The sequence below is a fragment of the Acomys minous genome (genome assembly GCF_964271855.1).
Source record: "Acomys minous genome assembly, chromosome: 17".
NCBI lineage: Eukaryota > Metazoa > Chordata > Mammalia > Rodentia > Muridae > Acomys > Acomys minous.
This window is the reverse complement of record NC_140500.1, coordinates 55,163,910-55,180,217: the sequence shown is the minus strand read 5'-3', so window position 1 is coordinate 55,180,217 and position 16,308 is coordinate 55,163,910. Positions and strand designations below refer to the sequence as shown.

The following is a 16,308-nucleotide window of genomic DNA, read 5'->3' as shown; positions in this document are numbered from 1 at the left end:
CCCTCGTGACCTATAGATTTATTACCTTAAAATGAGTGTGAAACACTGAAGTCTCTGTGATCTTGGAGGTTTCAGCCAGAGGAGCAGCTTGAGATGGTTCTTCCAGATCCCAAGAACTGCTATGTCTGGGTTTTTGCTTGGCTTTGTGCGGCTGGCATAGCCTCGAACTCTGCATCTCCTCCCTAGTGCTGGGGTCACAGATGTGTGTGCTGCTCCCAGCAGCAGCTTTGGTCTTTTGCCCTGAGTGTGTTCTTTATTCTCAGGTAATCCTTGCTATTTGATGGAAGAGGCAGCAGCTCCAGCAGGGCTTCTGGTTCTGTCTGTGACCAGAACCTGCTGGTACTGGTCAAAACTGGGCTGTGACCTGTGGTGGCTCATGACTGGATAACCTCATCTTCTAGGGCCTGAAACCTCCTCTGGTCTAGAGAGGACTGAGACAACGATTGAAGGCTAATTACCCTAAGCAGTGTCCTATAAGGCCACAAGACGGGTTATTTACAGAGCACAAAGCAGGGACATTTGCACATGAAAACTGTCATCCTGGGCTTCCTGGTCAGCTAGTCTCTGAGATCCGGTGGGAGCTGGGTCTTCTGGTTAAGAGTGATGGTCTTCCTGTGTAGGACCCGATTAGGAAGCTTTAGGGGACGCTGCCAGTTCTGTGGCCTTTAGGTGTGTTTGTTCCTGTTTCAGACGATGTAACTGAGGCTGGAGTGCGGCCAGGGCCTGCTGGGCCTCCCTGTCGGGGAAGCAGGCTGCCAGAGTGGGTGTGGGTGGAGGTCAGAGCGCAGAGTGGGTGCTGCTGCTGCTGACCCTGCCCTCCCACATGTAGATAAACTGCGAGGGGAGATCAACAAGGTGGTGAACAAATACATCGACCAGGGCGTCGCAGAACTGGTTCCTGGGGTGCTCTTTGTTGATGAGGTCCACATGCTGGATATCGAGTGCTTTACCTACCTGCACCGAGCCCTGGAGTCTTCCATCGCCCCCATTGTCATCTTTGCGTCCAACCGAGGCAACTGTGTCATCAGGTAGGCCCCTCCTGCCTGCCCCAAGGCTTCCCGCCTTCACTCTGAGCTTCCTCCGCGGGCTCAGTACACCTGCAGCACCATGAGGCAAGGTTGTGTCTCCGTGTCGTTCTGATGAGGAGGGCCTTCCCCGTGCTCTGAGGGCTACAGAATGTGCAAAGTGATGCTTGTATAGAGCTGGTGTTTGGTGGAATGTCGGGCCAGCAAACTTCCTGTCTGCTGCTGAGGGTATTGCTAGCTTCTCTTCAGGTGAGTGAACTGGATGGTGTAACTTGGCTCAGTTTTTTTCCACCCCAGACCTTTCTGTGACTCAGTGGTATCTGGCTGGCCCTCCTTGCTCCCACCTCCTTGAGAGGTGCAGTCGAGCCCTGGTTGGTGGGTGTTTATACAGTCTCCCCATGTTAGTACCATCCCAAAACTGGGATAGAGGGCCTTTTCCAGTCTCCAGTGTGTCCTAAGTATTCTGGGCCTGGGCTGCAGAGAATGCACCATCTGTTGTCTGAGGCCCATGACAGGTTCCAGTGTGCAGGTAAAGTGCCCTAGAGGTTTTCTGTGGCCCTATGGGATATTCGGGGCTGGTCTCTGCAGCGCTGGGATGTAAAGGCTTCCCACAGCACTTACAAGAAACAGTGCCCTAGGGCTTTGTGATCCTGGAAGCGGTCACTGAAAACTAGAAAAGGGTCCTATGGCCCATGAGTACTCAGGACAGCCAAAGCCACTCTGAACTAGAAGCCCAGACTGCTGGCTTGCCTCTCAATGATGGTGAACTACATAGAGGATTGCCCTGGTTCTTAGCGGAGAGACCTAGTCTACACTGAGACTGTCCACACTGGTGCTACTGGCTCTGAGCAGGCTTGTCTGGGGAGTCGTGTAGTGCTTGCTGTGAGCACTAGTGCACTACAGCAGCAGCTTTGTTCAGTTACATCCCTACCCACTTGTACTTGGGGTATATGTGTGGCTCAGGGATAAAGGTGGCATTGTGTGGTTGTTCTGGCACCTTGTGATGCTATCTACATAAGACCACTATCCCAGGTACATGCTGTGGTCTTGGAGGAAGCTGCTGTGCCAGGTCAGCTGCTGGAGAGGATCAAGGCCACCTGGGCGGCATTGGGAGGCTCCATGTGGGCCTTGGTCCACGAAGCCTGGCATCTGTGGCTCTGCTGGAGACGTGCTCTTTTTGCACAGCTTCATTTGGGCTCAGCATGGACACACGGTGCCCCCTGCTGGGAGCTCTGCCAACAGAGAGAGCCTAGCCCAGCAGGTGCCAGCAAAGCTCTTGGCCGCAGTTGTTAGGGCTGTATCTCAGGAGGAAGGAGCCCTTGATCCCAGCCTGCTTGTGAGAACCAAGCTCTAGCCAGCTATATGAACTGTAAAATGTGGGCTTGGTGCTGAGTGCTAGTGGGGATGCTCCATCATGCTGACGTCATCCACAGGAGTTAGGAGAAGCCCACTCTTGGAGATCTACGTGGCTGCTTTTGCTGACCTGAACTGGACCTCTGAGGGTCTGGGCTCTCGCCATGCGGCTTGGGTTTGGGTGAAGACTGGACTCCAGAGTGCACGCTCTCAGCGAGTTTGGCTAGCATGCTGAGAGACAGAATTTCAGGAATATCTGCACATGAGAGCAGCCTGTGACGAGCTCTGTACAGCCTTCTCCCCAGAGGAGCTGTCGAGTTCTCATGCCACAAACATCACATCCGACACCCAAGCTCTGAAAGGAAGTCACAGTGTTGAGGACTTTTTCCTTGTCAGCTTTCTAGAGCACTCTGTGTGAGCCATCTTCAAAGTGATGTCAGGATATCCTGCCACCCGGGGGCAGATGAGGTTATCTCCCAGTGGTAGGCTACAAGCTAGAAGTGCTGCCACTCAGCGTGCTGTAAGCCCACATGATCCTCTCAACCCAGTGGCTGCTGAGGGAGTGGGCATGAAGTGTTGAGTGTAGCCTCACATGGAGCTAGCATAAGGGGACGCTAGGTTCTGACAGCCATTGCTGTGAATATAGCCGTGGAGTGTCCTTTCTAGATTGTTACCTTTTAGCTTCTGGACTATACCAGCTTTGTGGCTCAGTGGCTTCATGGGTTGAGCCTCAGATGTGAGCCCACTGCCTGCTGGCCTTGTGTTATCTGGGGCATGAGTTCTAGCACTAGCCTGCTTCCCTCAAGGGACATTTCAGCCGCGTGGAAGCCTATGAGCAAGTCCTAGGCATCCTCCTGGTCTTGTCAGCTCAGGAGGGGAAGGCCAGTGTCCTTCTTGTGAATTACACAGATTTGATGTTGAGTGCGGAGTCTTTAGGCCATGTGAGCTTGGCGTGCTGGGCCATATGCTAGTCCCTGCCTGTCTGTCCCATGCATGGCTCAGTTTCAGTAGCCTATGGGAGCATAGCAGGTCATGTGGCCTTGAACTCACAGAGATCTGCCTGCCTCTGCCTCCTGAGTGCTGGGATTACAGGTGTGCACCACTGCACCCGGCTCATTTTAACAATTTTTAACTATATAATTCATTGACATATGTGGCACAGCCTTCACCATTGTCTGTATTTCCAAAACTTTTTAAAAGACTCATTTACTTTTTTTGTATGTATGTAAATGTCTTGCCCACACATGTGTGTCTGTGCACCACATTCATGCAGGAGCCTATGGAGGCCAGAGGAGAGCGCAAGATCCCCTGGGACTGCAGTTACAGACGGCTGTGAGCTGGCAGTCAAACAGCCAGTGCCCTTAGCCACCAGTCCGCCTTCCTGCCCCTGTTTGCAGAACCTTTCCTCCTCAAAAACAGGACTCCTGTAGGCCTTAAGTATCCAGTCCCATCTTCCCTGCTTGGAAGCCTCTGACTTCCTTGGGTGGATATGGCCACCTTTTTCCTGGCATGTAGGCTGTCACCCAGTGTCTTTTAGTGTCTGGCTTGTTTCACTTAATGTGTTTCAAGTTTACCCTGCCATGAATCTTACTTTAAATATACACTGATACTTAACTGTATCAAAATAGATTTTTGATTTTTTTTTTCTTGCTTGCACCTTTTTTTCTTCCTTTCTTTTTGTGTGTCTATGTGCACATGCTCACACTCCCTTAGTACTGCACACATGTGGAGGTTCTCTCTTTGTGGGTTCTGGGAATTGAACTCAGACCGTTAGTCTTGGTAAGCACCTTTGCCTGCTGAACCATGTCACCTGCCCTGAAACTAAATATTTTGATATTAACAATTAAATTGAAATGGCATGCCTTGCTCTTTGTTATTTTAATCAGTTGTGCTATTTTTTGCAGTTGTGACTAGGCTGAAGTTATTAGGGAGACTGATGGCCATCTGTGTTAGGATGGCCTGCTGCAGAGGCCCACAGTTACCAAGCTTCCATTGCTACAGCTAGGCTGGCTGTAGGGCAGTGTCTGCCCAGCATGCTGCCCATCAGGCGGCTGGCACAGGCCGGCAGCTTGGCAGGCTTCCTCTCCTGGCTGTTGACTAGGCTTGGCTGTGGGCTGAAGGGAACAACAAAGGGTGTAGTGGGACAGTCCTCAGAAGAAAGGAGTGAATGCGAGGAGAACAGTTGTGCCTCATTAGTAACCAAGGAAATGCAACTCAATCAAGGTGGTCCCTTTTCTCCTCTCTAAATCATCAAAGCAGCACATATTTAGGAGTTTAAATGCCCGATGGTGACTGTGGTGCTGACACCAGGTCACTCACGTGGCTATGCAGTCTAGCAAAGTCATCCACTCACCAGATCCCTGGGCATGCGGATAGTTTCAGCAGATAATTCATGCGTGTGTACTGTCAAGTAGACATTAAGCATGGTTATGAAGACTGAAGCAACAGACAGAACAGAAAAATGCTTACAATAGCAGTGTAATTATAAAACGCTCATTGAAGGTTTGGCAAGTAGATGGGCTTTTTTTGGTTTTGGTTTTGGTGTGTTCCCTTCCCAAACTTCCCATTTCTAGGATGGTGAAGCTGTTGCCCTGGGTCACTGGCTCTGATGCTCAGGGATGCTAGCTACCTACTTGTGCTGTGCGTGCCCTGTGCCCCCACTCAAGTGTCTGCTGTCCAGGGTCTGAGTACTGTGATGGTGTTTGTCCTGGCAGGGGCACCGAGGACATCACCTCTCCACACGGCATCCCGTTGGACCTGCTGGACCGGGTGATGATCATCAGGACCATGTTGTACACGCCGCAGGAGATGAAGCAAGTGAGTCCCTGGAGCGCCCCTCGCCTCCCTACCTGACCACTTGGCTAACCTAGGCCTGGCTTTTGCTCACCGTTCTGAGCAAGTCACCATGTCCTTGAGGTTCTGAAGGATGGGTCATTCTGAGTGATGTACTCGGGTGATTTAGAGCCTCTGCTCCCTGTTGCTCTGGCCCATCTACTGCTGATGAGCTTGATGAAGAGAGGGTGGACTTAATGGCCACTGGATACCATCGGCCTGAAGAAAGGGGATGTAAGTATGATGTAGTTGCCAGATGTGGTAATGAACACATGTAGTCCCAGCACTCAGGAGGCTGAGGCAGGAGGATTGCAAGTTTTAGACATAGTAAGATCTTGTCTCAAAAGGAAACAAACAAACAAACACAGCCATTCCAGGGCTGTAGCTTATTGGCAGACTGATGTCCAGCATGCACAGAGCCCTTTTGGTCCCCAGCACCACAAATACTGGCCTTGGGGAACTAGCCGAACGTTCCCAGCACTTGAGAAACAGAGGCGGGAGGTCCTCCTCAGCCACATCGAGAGTTGGAGGCTTTGAAACAGACAGACAAAGACCTAGATGATGAGAGAACACTGGGCTTGGCTGAGATAGTTGTCTCAAGGTTATAATGCTGCTTGGTGGCTGGGTCGGGGCAGGATGCCTGCAGCATTCAGGTGTGTGTGGCTCTTTGTAGCACACCCTGAACACTGTGCTCTCATGGTAAGACACTAGCAAATCTGGCATCTCCGAGACCAGCTGTTAGAGTTCATAGTGCCATTCGTGTACCTTGTTTAGGAGGCCATCTCCACGGCCCTTGTGTTAGTCTCTCTCAGTTACTGTGACAGTTCCTGAGATAATCACCTTAAGTTTATTTTGGATGTGGTTTCAGTGGCTTTAGTTTGTCATTTGACTCTTTCTTTGAGCCTATAGCTGTATAGTGTATCATGGAGGGGACATACACAGAGGAGGCCGCTGACCTCATGGTGGCATGGAAACAAAGAAAGATAGAAAAGGCTTGGGGTCCTGTCACCTCCTTCAGAGGCACATCCCCGTGGCCACACTTCCTCTGGGCTCCGTGTCTTGAAATGGTCCATTGCCTCCCAGGCTAGTGCCAGGGTGACCACTGAACAGGAGCAGAGGAGAAACCGCACTGCAGACCAGGAAGCACTTGCTGTTGAGCCCAAAGCTTGAGGCCTGCCAGGAAATGACACTCCCTCTTCTGTGGCTTCCCTTGGCTAAGCAACTGGGCACCTGTAGTAGCTGATCTTGCTTGTCAACTTGACACGCCTGGAGAAGGGAAAACCTCAGTCGGAGAGTAGTGTCCATCAAAGTGGCCTGTGGGTGTCTCTATGGGGCATTTTCTTGATTACTAGTTGATATAGGCTGGCCTAGCCCACTGTGGGCAGTGCCCTTCCTAGGTAGGCCTGGGCTGTTTAAGAAACTGGCTGAGCGTGAGCCTGGGAGCCACCAGTAAGCAGCACTGCTCCATGTCTCTGCTGCAGTTCCCACCTCAGGGTTCCCGCTTGAGTTCCCTGGCTTCCCTGCATGGTGGACCGTGGCCTAGGAGACAGAATTAACCTTGCCTCCCCATGTCCCTTTGGTCAGGTTTTACCAACAACAGAAGCAAACTAGAACAGCACCTTCTCTGGTAAATGAGAAGTCTACCTTTGGCCCTGGGACATTGTCATTTTATTGAGATGGTGGCAAAAGAGACTCTGTCCCTGCTTTGCAAAATTATCACATTAATTCTGTGAGCTAGTGACAATAGCAGGGCACCATCATCCTCCACTGCTTCATAGTTGGCTTCTGGGGTCAAAACTAAGTGACGGCGATAGGCCCCCATCCAGAGGAGCTCACCTTGGAGCTCCCAGCAAAGCTCCTCTGGAGTGTTCTGCCTCCCCTCATGCTGGTGCTATGGCTGACAGGCCCACGCAAGCCAGTCCCCAGGCTTCTCCCATGGCTACCTGCCTGGGTCTTGCTTTGTCTTCATGGCTTCAGGGATCCCCTCAGCCTTTGGCTGGAGCCCGGGCAGCTTTTACACAGACAAGCTCAACTTAAAGTGTGTGCATGGTGCCACTGGTGTTAATACCTCATAAATATCCCTGTAGGTTGTTACATAATTAAAGATCTCCTTCATGAGCTGCCTGTTTCCAGTGGCTGGGGTAGGATCTCCCATGATTGCTGTGGGCTATTCTAGAGACAGTGAGAGCAGATATCGCTGGCATTGTGGAAGGAAGCCAAGCCACAGAGCCAGCACAGCAGAGTGATGCTGGCCTGGCCCTCCCCTCAGCCAGGCCCTGGCTTCAGTGTTCGTCTCTGGAGTTGGCAGCACTGAGGATGTAACCTAGGACTCTACACAATGCTGATATCATGCTCTGCCACTGTCTGCATGCACGTCAGTCCCTCTTATAGTTCCAGAAGACTCACCAGCAGCCATTCTTGCTTCCTTGTTGGTTCTTCCTAGCTGTCACTCAGAAGTCCTTGAGTCGTGTAGCTGGCTGATGGAGCACGGGGCATCCTTTCTAGCTTTCTTCCCACAGCCCTTGTACCTCTCTGGTGACTGCCCTAGCCCCTCTGCTGTTAGCCCTGATGGCTGAGCTTGTGTAGAAGCTGAGATCCTGACCTCTGAGGAGCATCGAAGATGTGTTAGTGGCCTCTGTGGTGTTTCGGACATGCTTGAACCAGTCAAGAGGTTTCCCCAATTCTGCTCTTGCAGCCGGTCTGGATAATGGCAGCACCAGCAGTGGCCACCTCTCAGGAATGCATGCTGGCCTGCTGGCCTTCACTCCAGGCCGATCAGTGACAGGCAGCCGACTGCTGACCCCTGGCAGAATCCTGAATTGTCAGACACAACCATCTCAAGCTTCCACCTTCCTTTTCCCTCTCTGGAGCTTGGTGCTCAGACTCAGTGTCTTCCAGCCCCTGTGCCTCTACTCTGGCTGTTTTTATGGCTTTAATTTAAACAACGGCTTCTTGATATCTTGTTTACGAAGCTGCCAGAGTGAAAAATTCCTGTATTATATGAGGCTGGAAGTCCTCGAGTTATCTCGGCCCCGCAACACACAACATCATTATCCTGCTGGCCCTTATCACTCAGTGCTGCTGTGCCCGTGGGACCCCGTGCCACTGCTGCAGCGTCTCACGCCTGCCGGCCGCCCCTCCAACCACACCAGGACACTCAGTGCAACAAGCATTAGGCTCTTGATAGATTAGATAGCTCAGCGATGGTAGGAGGGCTGCTAAATCTTTAAAAGTAACTTTTTTTTTATTTATTTAACCATCGTATTTATCAAGCAAACAAAAAATGCCTTCTCTTGCTTGAGTGCTCATTAGGTGATGCTGCCCAAGCTGCCAGGGGAGGTTGGAGCTTTGGGCCCTGGCAAGGCTAGGAGCGGCCCTAGTTCTTGGTTACAGTGGAAGAGAGAACCAGAGCTGTGAGCTGTGAGCTGCCCTAGGCGTGTGGGTGCCCTGGCTGTGACATCGTGCAGGTGGACTGTGGTTAGGGCATTTTTCCCCAGAGGTGCAGGCCAGCTGTGCTGATGGTCATCAGTAAGTCAGACACTGAACACAGTTGCAACACTTAACCATGTTTTTTTTTTCCTTCAAAGATCATTAAGATCCGAGCCCAGACTGAAGGCATCAACATCAGCGAGGAGGCACTGAACCACCTTGGAGAGATTGGCACCAAGACCACACTGAGGTGAGCCTGTCGGAGCCCTTCTCCTGTGGCAGGGGCCTTCACCAGGCACTGAGGTCAGAGTGCCGAGGACCTAGAAATGAGTCTTAGGACCCAGTTTCCAGCAAGCCCCGTGCGGGAACTCGCACCACACTCCTCCCGTTTCCCCACAGCAGGGAAGGCCTGCCTCCATCACCTGCACCCTGGTGCAGGGAATCAGTGCATGTGCAGTGTTCTGCCAGGGCTCAGAGAAGCTAGTTCCCCGGACGCTGAGCCCCTGAATCTGTTGCTCTTGTTCCTGAAGTAAAGGAAGAATAGTGAGCTATTTAGTTGAACTTCTCGTGGTTGACTTTTCATGTCTTGGACCAGCGTGAGCTTCTGGTCGCCTGTGTTGATCCCTGCATGTTAAAGTCTCCATCTGAGTAGGCACTGTCCACACTGCCAGGGTGTGTGTACACCGCAGAAGTGAACTCACCCCCTTTGCAGATGTGAGAAGAGCAGTTATGTCACCTGCCGCTTGGTGGCCCCAGCAGTGGACATTTTCCCTTGCTGTCCTTGCCCTGGGGTCATTGTAGCGGACTGCCTGCTGACTTGGGGTCCCTCCAGTGGCCCTGTGCTCACTGTCGTGCTGTCTGCTGACTTGGGGTTCCCTCCAGTGGCCCTGTGCTCACTGCCGTGCTGTCTGCTGACTTGGGGTCCCTCCAGTGGCCCTGTGCTCACTGCCGTGCTGTCTGCTGACTTGGGGTCCCTCCAGTGGCCCTGTGCTCACTGCCGTGCTGTCTGCTGACTTGGGGTTCCGTCCAGTGGCCCTGTGCTTACTGCCGTGCTGTCTGCTGACTTGGGGTTCCCTCCAGTGGCCCTGTGCTCACTGTCGTGCTGCCTGCTGACTTGGGGTTCCCTCCAGTGGCCCTGTGCTCACTGCCGTGCTGTCTGCTGACTTGGGGTCCCTCCAGTGGCCCTGTGCTCACTGCCGTGCTGTCTGCTGACTTGGGGTTCACTCCAGTGGCCCTGTGCTCACTGCCGTGCTGCCTGCTGACTTGGGGTTCCCTCCAGTGGCCCTGTGCTTACTGCCGTGCTGTCTGCTGACTTGGGGTTCCCTCCAGTGGCCCTGTGCTCACTGCCGTGCTGTCTGCTGACTTGGGGTTCACTCCAGTGGCCCTGTGCTCACTGCCGTGCTGTCTGCTGACTTGGGGTCCCTCCAGTGGCCCTGTGCTTACTGCTGTGCTGCCTGCTGACTTGGGGTCCCTCCAGTGGCTCTGTGCTCACTGCCGTGCTGTCTGCTGACTTGGGGTTCCCTCCAGTGGCCCTGTGCTCACTGTCGTGCTGTCTGCTGACTTGGGGGTCCCTCCAGTGGCCCTGTGCTCACTGCCGTGCTGTCTGCTGACTTGGGGTCCCTCCAGTGGCCCTGTGCTCACTGCCGTGCTGTCTGCTGACTTGGGGTCCCTCCAGTGGCCCTGTGCTCACTGCCGTGCTGTCTGCTGACTTGGGGTTCCCTCCAGTGGCCCTGTGCTCACTGTCATGCTGCCTGCTGACTTGGGGTTCCCTCCTGTGGCCCTGTGCTCACTGCCGTGCTGTCTGCTGACTTGGGGTTCCCTCCAGGGGCCCTGTGCTCATTGCCGTGCTGTCTGCTGTAGGTATTCGGTGCAGCTGCTGACCCCAGCCAACCTGCTGGCAAAGATCAATGGGAAGGACAGCATTGAGAAGGAGCACGTGGAAGAGATCAGCGAGCTCTTCTATGACGCCAAGTCCTCTGCCAAGATCCTGGCTGACCAGCAGGACAAGTACATGAAGTAACGAACGTTGGGTTTGGAGGTGCACCCAGAGGACAGACCCCACACCGTGGACAGGGCCTTGCCTCAAGCATGCTTTGCAGTATTGCTGGCGCTGTGTGGATACATTTCTTTGTAAATTATCAAACCTCTATGGTTGCTTGGAAGGAACCCTTCCCATCTGGCTTGTTTTCTAATAAAACTGAATAGGTTATTTTGATGATATATCTTTTTTTAGGTTTTGTTTTAAACTTATATCATTGTGCGCCCGTGTGTGTGTGTGTGTGTGTGTGTGTGTGTGTGTGTGTGTGTGTGTGTACATGCATACTTGCAGTGCCTGTGAAGGTCAGAAGCTGGCATCAGGCCCCCCAGAGCTGGAGTTACTGTGGGAGCTCTCGGTTCTATCCCCAGCACAAAGCAAGGTTTCTGAGGCATCACGCACACAGGGATTGCAGAGTCCGGTTAGATCAGTGCCCCACAGCGTTCTGCAGTGAGTCTGAGAGCAGGGAGGAGTTTACCCCTCACCTGCCTTCCAGGCTCTTGGCTGTGAGATACACAGACATCCCAGACTTCTGAAAACTTGGACAGTTACATGGGTGACTGTTGAGCATTTTGACCCTTGCCCTTGGTGCCTTTTGCTGAGTATTTTTCTTGTAAAATCACAATGCCTGGGGTGTAGGTCTCAGAGCCACAGAAGTCTACCGGCCATCTTTGCAGGAACCTTGAGTAGGACGCCTCTGCTGTGACCATCCACACCTGGCCAAGCTGCCATATCTGGGCCTGTGTTCATACTCCATGTTGTACTGAGTGCGCTTGCTCTGTGCTGACCACAGCTAAGGTTTAGAAGTTGTGCCTGTTCCAGGGCTACAGGTTTACCTGTGCTTGTGAAGTCTGCATGTTTAGTAAACCATCAGTGTTGACTTGTGGGTGGTTACTGTGTAAATTGGGTACCTTGTCTTGAGACAGTCTTCTTAAGTAAACCAGGCTGTCTTTCAGTTTTGGAAATCCTCCTGCCCCTGCCTCCTAAGAGCTGGATTATAAGCCACCAATCTTGGTGTGAAATCATTTTGTCCTCATAACAAAGATCTTAGAAGATTGTTGTGGGTATTTAATTAAGCCTGCTAGGCTAACGAGGACACGGAGTTTAGGCGAATAGCCTGCCCAGAAAGCTGGAAATGGAAGCCAGATTTGAGATCAGACTAGCTAGAGCCTGAGCTGGGAACTCTGTGAGGACTCAGCCTTGAGCAGGTGAGGCTGCAGGGCGGACTGAGGAGGGTGACTGCTCAGGCCTTACCCCTTCACCGTGCCTGGTCAGGCTGTCCTGATGGGCTGGGATATTCTGTGCGGCCATCCCTGGATCTGGGCTGTGACAGTGCCTGGGGAGGAGGGTCGGTGCTCTGACGGGAGGGAGGTGGTTTGGCTAGGTAGCAAGGTTTAGTTATTTTAATTTTCCTCCCTTTTCCCCAGCAAGGCCTGTGATTATTACATTAATCTTACAGGCGAAGTTTTTATGGCCCATCCCTTGCAGACTATGGGAAGTTTCTCCATCCATTCCCAGGCGGGTAGCAGACCCTGGTGGTGAGGAAGTATTTGTTACATCTTATCAGGGTGACACACAATCTAACAACAATTACAGCAGCCCCATTTTTCCCACTAGTTCAGCTCCAGCTTGAAAAATTGTTGTAATATTAAAGTCAGGCAGGATGGGGGCTGGTCACGGGAGGTGGCCACTATTCCCAGTTCTGGGCTAGGCTTCTGGGGGCCTCTCCTTGGGTGGCTGAGGAGAAGCCTCTGCGTCCCATTACAGGTGCGATGCAGGCTCCCCGAGCTGCCTCGAGGCAAATTTTTGCCTCTGCTTTGCAGGCACCTCACCTCTTAGGTTGCCCCCAACCCTGGGTTGATCCAGAAAAGATTCGGGTTTTAAGAAGGAACGGAGCTTGTTCTCTCGCACTAAAAAGGGTTGAATCAACAAGCCTTAGCTAAGAAAATGGAGTGCAGGCAGAGGGTGGGACTTACACTCTACCGACCGCTCTCTCTCCCCGGCTGACCCTGGGCCAGCTCTGATTGGGCAGTTGGCCATGTCTGAAATGGCCCCGCCTCTTGAGTGAGGAGCAGCAGCCAAGGCGGAGTGTGAGACTCTGGGGCCACAGGCACTGTGTGACCAGGGTTCAGAGAAGAATAATCATCAGTCCTTGGCTCTTGTTGCAAGAGGAGGTCAGAGTGTGTGAAACAGGCAAGCTGGGCCCAGCCCTCTGCGTTTGGATGCAGTTCTGGTTGTGCTCCAGCTTCCAGAAACGGCCCCCGCCAGTCCTTAGGAAGCAGTAATTGTATGACTTAGTCTCAGTTGACAAGCCAGCTCTCCCTTGGGACCCTGAGAGTACACACTGCCGTCCCATTCCAGGATGCAAGTAACCTGGGGCTGCGGGTGACCTGCGGCAAGGGCCCGGCAATGGGAGGCGCGGGCTGGCAATCGCCCGCTGGCCCTGTCGCCCTCCCCGTCAGTCGGCCGCCGCTCGGTGATTAATGGCCGCGCCGAGCGCGCGTGCGGCCGTCAGCGCGATGGATGTGGCTGTCAGGCCGAGCGTCCGCGCTGACCCCCGGCCCCGGCCCGCGCGATCAATGGGCGGCGTGCGGCGGGAGAAGGCTGGGCCGGCGCGATAAGATGGGCCGATGCGCGCCCGCCGATTGCCCGCTCCGTCACCCGCCGTCACCGGCGCCGTCACGCCGCCCGCGCGCCGGTCGGCGCCTTCAGCACGCGTGATTAATGGGGACGCGGGCGGGAGGTGCCGCCCAGACCCTTTGCAAAGGCTAGCGGACTGCGAATGGCGTGGCCCGCAGCGCCCCCGTGTGGCCACATGCCCGCTGGCTCCCAGCTGTGGGAGGCTTTATTTTTCAGGGTCTAAAAGGAGACTTTTTTTTTTTTTTTTTAAATTCCATTACTATGTAGGCTTGGCTGACCTGGAACTCTTTAAGTAGACAATGGTGTCCTCGAATTCAAAAGATCCCTCTGCCTCTGTCTCTCTAGTGCTGGGATTAAAATGTGTACCACCACCCCTGGCAAGATTTTTTTAAAAAGGTTTTTCAAGACAGGGTTTCTCTGTGTAACAGCCCTGGCTATCCTAGACTTGCTTTGTAGACCAGGCTGACCTTGAACTCACAGAGATTCGCCTGCCTCTGCCTCCAGAGTGCTAGGATTAAAGACGTGCTCTACCACGCCTGGCTAAAATAAATTTTTAAATAGAAATTTTGTGGTAATTCTAAATATGATGCAGAATTTGGAATAAGACAAAGGGGTATGCAACGATGGTGTGTTCCATGTACCCTCTGTGCCAGCCACTTCAATACTCACAGCTAGAGAAGGCAGAGATTAGGGAAGGAAGGTGCTGTCTATCCCTGGTCCAGCCTACTCTGCATTTCACAGTGGCTAAGCCTGGTCCTCATCCCAAGTGAAGTAGGAATGTCTATCTTTGCAGTAAAATCCTTAAGCCGTAACTGGGCCACTGTGGCCTCTGATAAAGGAAACCTACCTAACTCTGTGGAGGATGAACAATGTCTATGCACTTCCTCCTAGGGTCCCAGAGACAAACTAAAGTGTACCAAAGACCAGTGAGTGTACTGGTCTTACAGAGCCAAGGGTAGGGGGTTACAGGAAGGAGTGTGGGTGACCTTAAAGTGGACAAACTGGAAACGTGTCATCCCCAGAAGGGATGCTGACTCTCCCATGGCTGTACAGATGGAACCCCCTTCCTTACTTTCCCGTCTACATCCTCTTGCCTGAGAGCCCCAGGCCAGTCTGGCAGAATTAGAGCAGGATTACACACAGCTTGCTGGGAGGGGAGGGGCCCATGAGCTTCGCTGGCCTCCTGTCGGAAGAGGGAAGGTCAACACGCCCATCTGTGAAGAGCCTGGGCAGCAGGTTCAGGCAGCTCCTGAAGACCGAGGCAGTCTGTCTTGGACACAGTCTTGTACGACAGCTGTTTCTGGCCCGCAGAGTGCTATGGCTGGACGGGTTCCTGTCCTTTGTGAGTTGGCTCTTCTCACGCAGAGCATTGAATGGCTCCCCATCTGTGTATTCACAGGACTGCTCATGGCTGCCTGGGCTCTCCCGTTTCCCATGGGTTAAGAATTGGGTAGAGGACATGGACATTTAGTTGTGAAGGGATTTCTAGACCTTTCCAGATGCATTGTTATGCTCATAGCATACTTGCTCTCTCATGTGTGTGTTTTTTGCTGTCACTGGGAAGCATTCCCTTCGCCAGGTCTTTAGCCATCGTGGAACAGAGATGAAGCTCCTTGGTCTTCCCTAGAGTCCCCCGAGGCTGTCATCCAATCCAGCCCGGGCAGGCTGGGCCTCAGGGAGGCAGTAGGAGAGCAGTGTATAGGAATAGGGGTAGGGAACAGCTCATAGTCATTCGTCCCACTGCAGCTTAAGGGTTTCCTCTGGCTCAGTGCACTGTGGCAGCAAAGTCAAGGCAGCAATCTGAAGGAGCTGGTCAAACTGCATGCATCCACAGTCAGAGAAAGCTAACAGCAGGGACAGTCCAGGACCCAGCCAATGAGATGGTGATGTCCACAGTTAGGGCGGGACTTCCTACTTCAACCTAATGAGGACAATCCCTCCCAGGTAAGCAGAAGCGAACCTCACCTAAGTAATTCTTCACAGGCCCCTTTCCCAGGTGAGTCTAAGGCCGGTCAAGTTCACAGACCTGGATAGTCTCCATCTACCAGGTCCCAGCACAGGACACCAGAAGGAAAGCAGTGGGAAGGGAGCGCCAGGCCAGACACCAAGCCTGGTATGCCAAGCCAAACTGCTGGAGGGGCTCCAGGGGACACAGGTTCAAGTACCCAGGCAGTAAGAGCCCAGCCCCTCCTGAGAGTGGGACCCCACCGCCTCAGCTATGCTCCTGTCCTAGGCTCCTGCAGCTGTGGCTGGCAGGCAGACGAGCAGAGCGCAGGGCAGATGTGGCTGCCCCCTGCATCTGAGCAGCCTCAAGCAGTGCAGTCAGGCTCGTACCTGCCCACCAAGCAGCCCTGGGGAGCCTGCCTGGCTCACTGCAGCGGAGAAGTGTTCCAGAGCTTTACAGAACAGTGTGTGCAGGGACCTGCTGTCTACATCATCTCAGTCCAGTCTGAGAACTGCCCTGTCTTATGTCCCTCAGGGTGACTAGGGAAGCACCAGCCAGGCTGATGAGGGCACATAGCCTGCCCCCTGTCTATGTGTGTGAACAGGAAGATGCTTGCAGCTGTTAACAGGTGTGCCTCCCAAGTCACCTGTCCCCACCAGGATCCAGACATCTGCTGTGGCTACAGGTCTGGTCCCAGAGCAGCCTCAGACAGACCAAGCCTCCCTGATGCCCAGCTGTGATGTGAGCCTGAAAGATCAGAGCTATAGGCTCCCACCAACTGTGCCACCGACCTGGCTCGGGCCGTCCACTCCAATGCCCTTCAGTATCTAGTAGTACTCTCCTGTCCTGGAAGACAGCTGTCCCTGCTGGCTCACAGAGGTTTCACTGCCCAGCCATGCCTCCCTTTCCCAGGAGTGGGAGCAAGGGGAGAGGAAGTGGCAGGCAGTGCTTGGCAGAGCAGCTCCCAGGAGACACCCCATGATAACCTTGGCTCACCTCCAACACTTCCCAACAAGACCTCTGCTCTCAGTTTACAAAGATGAGGCCAC

At 53.4% G+C, this 16,308-nt stretch overlaps 1 protein-coding gene across 1 annotated transcript in view; it reads left to right on the top strand.

The window, feature by feature from the left end:
- RUVBL1 (RuvB like AAA ATPase 1) overlaps positions 1 to 10,859 on the top strand; it is a 33,094-nt gene extending 22,235 nt beyond the window's left edge. The window contains exons 8-11 of the mRNA XM_084765528.1: positions 830 to 1,028; positions 5,093 to 5,195; positions 8,798 to 8,889; positions 10,500 to 10,859. Coding sequence (XP_084621654.1) covers positions 830 to 1,028; positions 5,093 to 5,195; positions 8,798 to 8,889; positions 10,500 to 10,659 — 554 coding nt within the window. The 3' untranslated portion in view covers positions 10,660 to 10,859. The remainder of the gene's footprint in view (positions 1 to 829; positions 1,029 to 5,092; positions 5,196 to 8,797; positions 8,890 to 10,499) is intronic.
- Positions 10,860 to 16,308: the final 5,449 nt, after the last annotated feature.